This window comes from Antechinus flavipes, chromosome 4 (genome assembly GCF_016432865.1).
Source record: "Antechinus flavipes isolate AdamAnt ecotype Samford, QLD, Australia chromosome 4, AdamAnt_v2, whole genome shotgun sequence".
Lineage (NCBI taxonomy): Eukaryota > Metazoa > Chordata > Mammalia > Dasyuromorphia > Dasyuridae > Antechinus > Antechinus flavipes.
In genome coordinates, this window is record NC_067401.1 from 456,391,308 (window position 1) to 456,402,552 (window position 11,245).

Consider the following 11,245-nt stretch of genomic DNA (forward strand, 5'->3'; position numbering starts at 1 on the left):
TCTCTTCTATAAAGATGTTCAATGTTGCACATGTGTATGTATGTGTGTGTGTGTGTGTGTATGTGTGTGTGAGACCTCTTAAAGCTTAGGCTTGACTTACATCTAAGGTCTCCCCTAAAGAGATTAATATAGTCACTTCTAGAAAGATGTTCAATGTACAAGGTGGAACACATATACTCATAAATGTACATTAACAAATACCGAAAGCATGAAATAGTAACTCATGACTCCTTTTATATTCTCTTGGAAGGTTGATAACTTAAAAATACGGAACACAGTGGAACTGCAGAATGGCCATTTCACCTCCACCTTGGCTCAGTGCTAAGTAACTCATTCAAGATTCATGTTTCCTGACAAATCAGGAAATGACATGGTGGTCATCTCCTAGTGGCGGTCATCTGCTCCCAGAAGAGGTAGAACTGTTGCCAGAAGCACTGATTACTGAACAATCATCACCCAGAACCAGGACCTCTCAAACTCTGCAACTCCCAAGATGGCCACCAAGGTTAGAAACAACCATCTCAGGGAAAAAGCATGCATAGCATCAGAGGCAACCTGAGACTTTAGGTACATTCTCATGCAAGGTTACATCAGCACGTGTGCTCATTGCCATGTTCTCCCGATTGCCATGGGTTCCAGTGAAGGGGAAGGGAAACATATCCCCTCTCTTTCCTGATGGAAATCCAAGGAAGAGGCTCAAAAAGTCTTGACATGCTTGTCTATGAGGAAGAATGATAAAGTAAAAGCCTTCTTCATTATTAGTACTCTAAAGGTTATTGAATAAGCATCAGTTCCATCCCACGTTCAAGTCTCTTTGGTTCAAGTCTCCTTTCCCATCTCTTTCCCTCTACCTCCATGACACAAGAAACATGTAGAAGCTGGATTATTATGTGATATTCAGTAAGATCCCAGAGCACATAAGGTGTCAGTAGAATAGCCTGTGCTTGGACTCAGGCTCATCACCCTAATCCTTCCATATGTGTTTATTAAGTTCCTGCTCCATGTTGGGCACTGTGCTAGGACATATAGACACAAAGTGAGCTAGCCCTGACCTCAAGAATTATGGATTCTATGGGGGAAAGAAGCCCATATACCTAAAATGCCAATATAACTAAGTATCCATCATCAAATTTTTCTAAGTGTCTATTGATGTATCTATCCATCAAAGTATCCACCTATTGACCTAGGTATTTGTTGATTTAAGGATTATGATCAAAGTATCTGTGTAAGTATCTGTTAATCTACCTATCCATCCTCATGTATGTATGTCTGTCTATCCATCGTACAACCATCCATTCATCTATCCATCTGTTTAACTGTTTATCTGTTCATCATCAATCCACCCATTTATCAATCTACCATCATTTTGGAGCCAGAGAGGAGATGGCAACAGCAGGGCCTATCAGGGAATGACAAAATTAAAGATAGTACTTTGGTGCTTCCTTAATGTCCCCTCATTGATCTTGGGATTCACTTCTCCATTCAAGGTTTTTATTGGGTCCAGCTTCAGAGACTTGAGAGGTGCTCTGAAGATATCTGAGAAGAAATAAGCAATGGTATTGACATTTCTGACTTCTCTCAATACTCCTCCCCCCCATCTGATCCCTCTCCCTTCTGGGATCTTACTCTTTTCCCCAATATTGCTGCCCCATGTCACGTCTGTTTTATCCTTTTCACTTACTACCATCTCTGAGTTTCAGCCTTCCTGACTGGCATAGACCCCACTCTTTGGTTTCATCCTCTTGACCTGACCTTCATTATCCCTAAAATTCACTCCAACATAGGATCAGCTTCAGAGCTGGTTGGGCCTGAAAGATCTGATCTAATCCTCTTGGATTTACAGTTGAAGACCCTGATGTCTTGTGAGCCTAATTGACTGGCAAGGTCAAAAAAATAGTGAAAAACGAAGCAAGGGTTTGACTCCCGGTTTTCTCACTACAAAACCTGAGCAGGGTCTCCACTGCACTACGCTGCCTCAGACCTGTTTCCTCTTCTCTTCATAGTCACAAATGGTTGAATTTGAAATTGGCTCTGGCAGTTCGTCCCAGACAAGGTCCCACTTTGCAGCAAAGTGCCAAATCCAAGGGAGAAGGATCTGGCAGGTCTCCAGATGCCATTTCTAAGTCCCCCTTCTCTGTTGCTAGGAAGATGAGAGAGATGTAAATGTTCGGTGCTGATTTGCTTGGCCAGCTCTGCCCTTGGCAGAGAACCTCTTGTACCAGCTTTTCCCCCTTTTGTTTTCTCGAAATCTGATCAGCCCTCATTAGAACAGTGCAGGACATTTTGCTCAGAACATACAGCACTCCCAAAGCCCAAACTAAATAGTTATCTCTCCATTGGAAAGGAATAGGAAATCTCAAGCTCCAAGTATGATCACAGAAGCCTAAAGAACAACTGAAATCCAGTTCCAGCTAGAGTTTCCCCAATTTGTTTTTCACTCATAAGGTATGAAATAAAGTTGTCTCCTAGGGAAGACTGCCCTGTAGGCAATGCCCTGCCTTGGCCCAACATTAAAATATTATAGAACTAAATGTATGCACTGCAGGCCTTCTTAGTTACAGTTCTGTAAATTTGTTTGCTTAAAAAATATTTGCTTAACTGCATTTCAATATAATTAGTTTCCTTTGAAACTCTGTGAAATTTCCTCTCCTGGGAGGTAACACATATAACAAAGAATACTTTTAAAATATATTTTCCCTGTTTTTAAAAAAAAAATTATTTTTCTTCCCAATTACATGTAAAAAAGATTTTTTAACATTTTTTAAAAAAGCTTTTGAGTTCTAAAGTCTGTTCTCTCCTCTCATCCCTTCCCTTTCCTCAAGACAATAATAAATCTGATACAGAAAAAGAATATTTTTTGCAGAAAAAAGGAAAAGAGGGAAAAAAAATCCTAGCAATATGTTGAAAAGATCTGACTTTTTAATGAGATGCTTTCACTGACTTTGTTATTCCCTGATACTCCCTATAGCACCACTAATGCATCTATTTTTGCCCCCAGATTATGTAATGTTCCTCCCTCATGGACTTCTCCCCTCTGAAGAAGAGTTTTTGTTCCCTCTCATTTCTTTCTTTGGGATCAAATTGGTTATTTGTATTTTTGCAACACTTTCTCCTAATTATTTTGTTGTTATTCCCATTTACAATGTTGCCATCTTGTGTATGTTGCTTCTTTGGCTCTGTTTACTTGATTCTATGTCATATTCATCATTTTCTGCAGCTCATTCCATAATATTCTATTGCATTCATGTACCACAGCTGGTTTATCCATTTCTCAATCAATGGGCATGGATTTTGTTTCTGATTCTTTGGTAGCTTTGTAGTTTAATTATCTTTACTGATGCATATTAGGCTGTTGTTTCTATGGGTGAACTCTAAATTTGCAACCATAGATCAAAGGCTTTATTTTCCACCCTGGTGGTAGCTCTTGGTACAGGTTGGTCTTTTGTTTTTTTTGGAAATAACCAAGAGTTTTATTTGACTTACCCAGGTCAGTGAGTCATTGCCAAGGCAAACGCTTGAAGGGTAAATTCTCTTTTCTGTGGCCATGTCCTGACCACTGGCATTTAATCAATGCAGCCTCATGATCCCCTCAATCATCTAAATGAAGACCATGTGTCTAAGAGGGCACCCAGGAATGAGGGACTGCCCCCTCTCAAAGAAAACAGGAAGAAAAGTCACGTTTGACCTAAGGTCAGAGTCAAAAAAGTCTCAGGAAACACCACTGGCCATTTGAAAACAGCCAAAGTAAATCCTCAACCTTTGGGGAAGAAGAAGAGGCAGGGAAGAAGTGGGAAAGTGATACTAGGCCTATCCCTTTATTTTGGGAGAACTCCCAGTGAGGAAACTCTGATCTTAATTCTGATTTTACTTGAGCTGGAGTTAGTTCCTGGAGCACCGTGAAGCTAAATGACTTGCCTAAATCAAGATGTTTCATGGCAATGGAAAGATTTGACCCAGATCTTCCTGATTCTATCCACTCTGCCTTCTCAGTGACCCTCCCTGCAGCACCACCAATAACTAGGTAAATTCCTACCTCTCATCCTTACTAGTTGTGTGACTTTGATCAACCTTCCTGAATCTCTTTCCTCATCTGTAAAATGAGAATGATAATACTCATTAGAAGAGCTACCTCACAAGATTGTTTTGAAGAGAATACTTTGAAAACCCTTCAATAATACATAAATACAAATATTTGGTTTTTTTGAGAGACAGTGCACTGTGGTAGATGGACTGAACTTGGAACACAGAACTTAACACCACAGAATCTGAGTTCCAGTCATACTCTAAGCAAGGGAAGATGTAGATTCAAATCTTGACTGAAACAGGTATTATCTGCATGACTTTGGCCAAATATTTAATCCCTCTGGGACTCAATTTCTTCATCTGTAACATGAGGCAGTTAGACTCTAAAGTACCCATCAGCTCTCTGATTCTGTGATTTTATGAAATGGGTTGAAAATTCTGCCATAGACATTTTCTTGCTGAATGATAATGATCCAGTTATTTAATCATTCAGTTCTCAGTTTCCCCAAGTGCAAAATGCTTGCATTCTCTATATCATGGGGCTGTTGTGAGAATTAGAGGAAATGATTAATTTAAAGTGCTATGTACATGTAAATTATTATTATTCTCTTCTAGACTACCAACTCAGCCATTTGTGTGCTTTCCTAGCTATTCTCCTCAGGAATCAATAAAGAACCTGAATTTGAAAAATAACATGGCAAGAAATAGCATGGATAGAAAAATCATGGATAGAGGGCCAGCCTTAAAGCCAGGAAGTCCAGGGCACAAGACTCTAAATCTAACACAGACGGATTATATAACAAGGTACTAACCTCCCAATGGACCAGAAATCCTCCAAAGACTTTAGACAAAAGAACGTTAGCTCTTTCTGACTAGAACTAGTGGAGAGAGTTTCTGCACTAATTGTATCCAATAAATTCAAAGGTCCACATGAACCACTCAACTCTCCTCCCAAAAAAAAAAAATATACAAAGAATCATTCATTATCAATGTTACAGGGAATATGTTACTGGAGAAAAACAGCTTTAAAACAAACAAACAAACAAAAAAAAACTTTAGCAATCCTCTATCTTAATGCTTGCTTTTATACATGGGTTCAGGAAAGTGACAGTTAGGGTTAAGAATCAATCGATCTACATTTATTAAGCACCCACTCTAAGCACAGTTCTAAGCACTGAGGATAACAAAAAGTGCAAAAGGAGTCCCTGCCCTCTGAGATTTTACAACCCAACATTCATGGAGGTAATAAGCAATATTTAGCTTACCCTATCTTGGATTATATAGCTGGGTCCAGGCTCAAAACCTGTTCCAAGGTCAGATAAGTGAAAAATGTCAAAAATGGGATTTATCCCCATCTTCTCTTGCTCCAGGGTCAGAATGCTTTCCACTATTCCAGTTATTGTAGAGATTTTTGTCTAGGCGAGTGAATTAAATGGCTTGTAAAGTCCCTTTTAACCCTGAAATTCTGGGATCTTGTAACCTGCTGGAATACATTTAAGAGAAATACATTGGTCTAAGCCAGAGGAAAGCCAGTGACCCTCAATAGGGAAGGATCTTTGAATTTCAAGGTTACTTAAATCATCACTAACATCACCTAGTCTTGAATGAAGTTGTTTTTTCTCTAAGGAATGATTCTGTGATTCCAAGGTGGACAGGACAAGGAATAAATTCCGGTACATTTTTCCTGTATCGTTAAGGATAGGTCAGTTCTCCAAGGGCCTCCACAGCTGTGGATCATAACATCTGAAGGGGTTGCAGGGAAGCTGACACAGGTGTTGCAATCTGCGAATGAGATAAATTGGAGGCAGAGGGAAGAGGAGAGAGAGAGAGGTCAGATAATAGAGCAGCCTCTCAGTGAGAGAACAGCAACTGCCTCTCAGTCTCCTTGTACCATCCTCTCACAAGAGGAGATCCATTCTGGGTTGGATCTCCAGTAGCCACTATCAAGTGGCTCCCGTGTATTCCAACAGCTCCTGTGTCTCGATACTATATCCTTCATATGTGATTCTCCTGAGATCACTCAAGCCAGATTGTGAATTTCTCTGAATCTTTCCAAGTTATATTTGCTCCTCAAATCCAGATGGACAGATTAGATCCTATTACCTCATTGGAAAATTGAAGGCAGTGAGTCAGAATCATTAGAAAACTGCTATGATGTGTGAACTATTCTAATACAGGAAGGTTCGTTCAAAGTTAGTAGAAGATCTTAATACTTGAATCCAAAAATAGATTTTTATTCTGCTTTGTGTGACATTGAATACACTAACTCTGAGTTTAATCTCCAAGCTAGACTTTCAAGGTTTCTGTGTAAATGCATTATTATTAGCACAGGAGTTTTCAAACTTGTGCTTGCAAAACAAGAAAGCCTTTGTTATTCCTCTTCTCAAAAATTGCAGTACTTAAATCAGTTGTTTCACAGACAAATGTTCCTTTTAATGATGCATCTTTCAACCTGTTCTTGTCTGTGGAATCTCTTCTGCATGTCTTCCCATAATTACACTAAAAGGGTGCACACTCCATGCTGGAGGGCTTTCTCCAATTTTCTTGGCTTTGTTGGAATAGTAAAGGAGCATCTGGAACTCTTGTTTTTACTTGTGACCAGCCTGTCTCCTTTCTCCATCAGTCATTTTTTTGATGTGCTTTCTTGATCATACATTTCTCTTGACTAAATTACAGAAAATAGTGCCAGGGGTTATTTTCCAGGCACTGAAATGAGAATGTCTGATAACAAATTCTCTACTGGCTTCATGAGCTATATTAGCTCATAAAACAGAGTCCTACCATGAATACAAATCTGGTCAAATTCAGTTTATGATCTTGTCTGATTACTTTTATTTGTTCTTTTGTGTTTTGAGGAGAATAAACACAGCATGAATAATGTTTCCCAAGTGTTTATAAATTATTACCAAGCCTATTTGCTGCTTTTAAATGAAGTAAAGGTATTCAGAGAAAAACTGAAGACAGAGAGAAATGAGGCAGAATAAAATTAGGGAAATGCCCCAAGATTAGTTTTTAAAGCAAGATTATTTTTAAAAGCATTTTATTTAAAGTTTGGGGTTCCAAATTCTAGACCCTCTTTGGTTCCTCCTTCCTTCCCTTCCAGAGACAATTAAATAATCAGATATAGGTTATAGATGTGCGATCATGTATAACATTTCTTTATTAGACATTTTTAAACAAGAAGACTTGAATAAAAGAAAAAAACAAAGTGAAAAATAGTATACTTTTGTAGTGTTCTAGTTGGTTTTCTGGAGGTTTTGGGACTAGCCTTTGTTTCAGTTCAGTAATCGCCAAGAGAATAGCCAGGTTTAAATTTCAAATTCTTAATTGTCTCCTTGCATGGGGTCAGGGCTAGCTTGGTCTCAGTGGAGGAAATGCAGGAGGACAGGACAGCCACCACAGTGGGTAAGATGGAGTGAATCTCTAATCCTAGGGCTTGTGCTCCAGCCTCCAGCCACCACAAAGGTGGGAAATGGAATTAATCTGGCTGAGTTTGTCCCAGCTTATATGCTCTAGTACAGTTAAATCCATTCATCATATTGAGTATAAGCCAATCATTATATCCCTAGGGAACCATTATTTGTTGTAAAATAAAATCAATCATACTATTAATCATCATGCTAAACAAGATAACCATTGTCTCATCAATTCCACTGAGTTAGCACCTTGTAAGAATCCTTATTTCAAGTACAGAGTTCTGGCCCATAACATACTTTGGTGTGCATTCAAACTATATCAGTTCTTTCTCTGGAGGCAGATAATATACTTCGTCATTAGTCCTTTTCCTATTTCCTTTGGTGTTTTCATCTCCATCACCATGTTTTTATGGTGTTTTCACTCCTTTTCTGAGCAGTCAGGGAAGGTGTGATCACCTTCTTTTTTTGTGTTCTCACCTCCTTGAGAAGTCAGGGAGGTCATGACCACCTATGTTCTAAATCAAAAGAAAGGGGGAGATGTTAGGATTCTTACAAGGTGCCAAGTCAGTGGAATTGATGAGATAATGATTCTCTAATTTACATGTACTTAGTACTTACTATAATTCCACAAGATTCACACCTTTAAGAGAGCATATATAAAGAGGAGCTCTTAGGGCCAAAGAGGAGAAGCCCACTAGAAGCTCGGAGCCTCAGCCAGGATTCAGTCGAGGAGATTCACAAGCCAGAGAAGGCAGCTTAAGCTCTCACTACCAAGGAGAGAGATAGGCCTCTATTAAAGCTAACTGGGCCCCAGGAAAAGAGATAAGACTTTAAAGGATGCAGACTTTAACTCCTGGCTGCATTTGGGGTGATTACACTGAACTGAAAGAAAGGCTGCATCCAGAAGCCCCCCCGCCAAGAAACCCACTCCCAGAGAAGATTATATTTTAGAGAAGAACATTACAATGTCTCGTTCTTTTGGTTCTTTTTTCACTTTGCCTTGCTGCAAGCAAATCTGCTCATGCTTGCTTGAATTCCCATATTTGCCATTTCTTACTTACTGGACAGTCATATTCTGCTACATTCACATACCAGAATTTTTGCAGATTTCTTTTAATCTTTCCATAACTTAAACGGTTGCTTCCTTTTTTTTTTTACTACAAAGAAAGATATACCTAAAAATAGGCATTTTTGGCATAGAGCATATATTTCTGACTAAGTAAATAAACATTTAGTAAATGCTTAGTGTTTGTCTAGCACTTGGTCAAGATCTGGGGATACTCTCCTCCAAGAGAAGGTCAAAACTATTTCTTCCTTTAAGGATCCCACAGCTTAATAGAAGAGGCAACAGGCAAACAACTTCACATAAGTGAGATATAGATGGGAGAAAGTGGAAATAACCCCAGCAGGAAAGTGTTAGCATTCAGGAGAATTGGCAAGGTCTTCTTGTGGAAAGTCGTCAGAGAGACCAGGAGATGGAAATGAGGACAGAGAACATTCCAAACACTGGGGATAGCCAAGGAAGAGGCGTGGAATGGGGAGATGGCATGTATTGTGGGAGTTTCCTGGAGTGAGGGGGTGAGAGGTTGAAAGTTTAATCACTTTCCTCACGTAATTCTAAATTAAAATACAGACGGTTGGGAACAATTCCTAATGCCACCAGCAATATTTTAGTTTGTCTGACTTCCTAAAACCCTTACATCATTGTAGTTTCCTGTTTGGGGATGGGGGGGGTTGGGGAGGTTGTCACATGCACATGCAATTTGCTGGAAACCCTTAAGAGTTATTTTAATTTGCATTTCTACTTGTGGAAGAAAAACAATCTTATTTTATGTTTTAGGCAAATTTATTAGAAACATATTTTTTTTAATGAAAGTACCTTTCACGTGGATGGAAATTCTAATCTTTTCCCTCAAGCAATTTTCCAACTCACATTTTATAGCAATTGTGAAACAAAAGTTGAAATTCTAGGAAAATGGTAAACAAAGCATATGGTGTCTGTTAGAGTTGGAAGAATTATTGAATAAAAATAGGGCTGAACATCAGTGCCCACATCTTTGGAAAAGATGCTTTCTTGAAACTATTATTCCCACCAACATCTCCTTTGGTTTGTTCAAACAAAAGAAATAGCCCACTGTGTTCCACCTCTTAATTTGGACACCCTAAATTCTCTCTAATGATCTAATTACTCCCTCTGTCTTCTTTAGAGGAAATAAGTACACTTCCTTTGATTAAAAGTGTTAGCTACCTACATCTCAATCAAGAGATCAATCAACAGACATGGTTTGGTTTTAAAAATTTGGGGGGGGCAGAGATTGTCTATATTCTGTTACATTTTTAAGGTGCAAACTATTTGATGGTCCAAGAAGAGAATAGCATAAGTGGCTGACCAAACTAATCATACCCCTTAGGGGTTGAAATATTAGAATAGTTACAGGAGGGGATCGTGAAGTGGTAAACCAGTGGGCTAGCCAAGTGGTGAAGAACTCCAGGCTTAGAGAGAATCCCTTTCAGAAGGGCAAATGAGAGTTTCTCTCACTTTCTTTCCTTCCCCCTTTCCATTCATAATTCACCAGGGAGAAGAGACCAGTTTGAGACAAGGCATCCATTGGGAAGTAAAGACAGGCACATTGAGGACACATGTAGATGAACATGGGCCCAGCCAGATACAGAAGAATGGCTATCTGAAGGAGAAGACAGCTTCAAAGGGTTTTCTTTGTGCTAGAAAGACCTGCAGGCTCTGGATTCTACAAAGGTACCTGTCCTCCAAGGTCAGCAGAGAGCTACACTGAAGGGAAACTTCATGAAGATCCTATAAGAAAGAAAAGGACTTCCAGTAACCAGGAGCTGTGAGGTACCCCTTTGTCACATGTATTCTCTACCTCAATACCTTTGTACTTTGAGCCCACCCTGCCCAGGGACATTGTGTATACAAAGAGACAGAGAGGAATGTTTTTGTAACTAGTGGGTATATCTTCTCTGTAAATATGTTTTAAAAAAAACCTAATTTTGACTGACTGATTGTCAAAGGGAAGCACATTGATGGAGTCTTGTGAGTATGGACACTCATATATTCAGGGTAGAGTTAATCCTGAGGTCCTGAGAATAGTAGTCACCCGCCCTTTGGGCACCAGATCCACCAATAAGAATAGAAATTGGGAAAGTAGCTACAGAGTAGGTTCTAAATACGACAGCTAAGATGCATGCTTGAACATCTTTTTTTTTTTAATTGCCTTCTCTTTTGTGTACTTAACAATCCACAATAAAAACATTTCAATGTGTAAAGAAGAAAAAAAAAAAAGGAAGATTTTATAAGTAATTGAATTTCTAATATGTAGAGTTTGTTTTTTAACAAGTCTCCACAGAGCCCACTTCCAGTGCAGTGGAGATCTGAGCTACAATGCATGAAGCCTCTGAAGTCAGCATGAATGAGGGCCTGAGGGAGGACTTGTGGTCTATAGAGGAGTAAATGGGTCCAGGCTGGAAATGCTGTCATGCTGTTTAAGTAATGGGACTGAGCTTATGAATAGTTCCTGCATGGAAGAGAAGAGGGAGACCCAGCTTATACATATATATATATATATATATATATATATATATATATATATATATATATATATATATATATATGGTGTATATATATGTATGTATATATATATATGTAAGGTGTATATATATACGTAAGGTGTGTATATATATATACACACATATATATGTAATGTGTATATATGTATATAAACACATGTGCATTATATGTGCATTATATATATATATACACACATATACACTTGTACACATACACCTAT

General features: G+C 38.7%; 1 protein-coding gene across 1 annotated transcript in view; it reads left to right on the forward strand.

Annotated features, from left to right (window-relative positions):
• PTGER3 (prostaglandin E receptor 3) overlaps nucleotides 1–11,018 on the forward strand; it is a 71,816-nt gene extending 60,798 nt beyond the window's left edge. The window contains 1 exon segment of the mRNA XM_051999425.1: nucleotides 10,016–11,018. Coding sequence (XP_051855385.1) covers nucleotides 10,016–10,231 — 216 coding nt within the window. The 3' untranslated portion in view covers nucleotides 10,232–11,018.
• The last annotated feature ends 227 nt before the right edge of the window (nucleotides 11,019–11,245 follow it).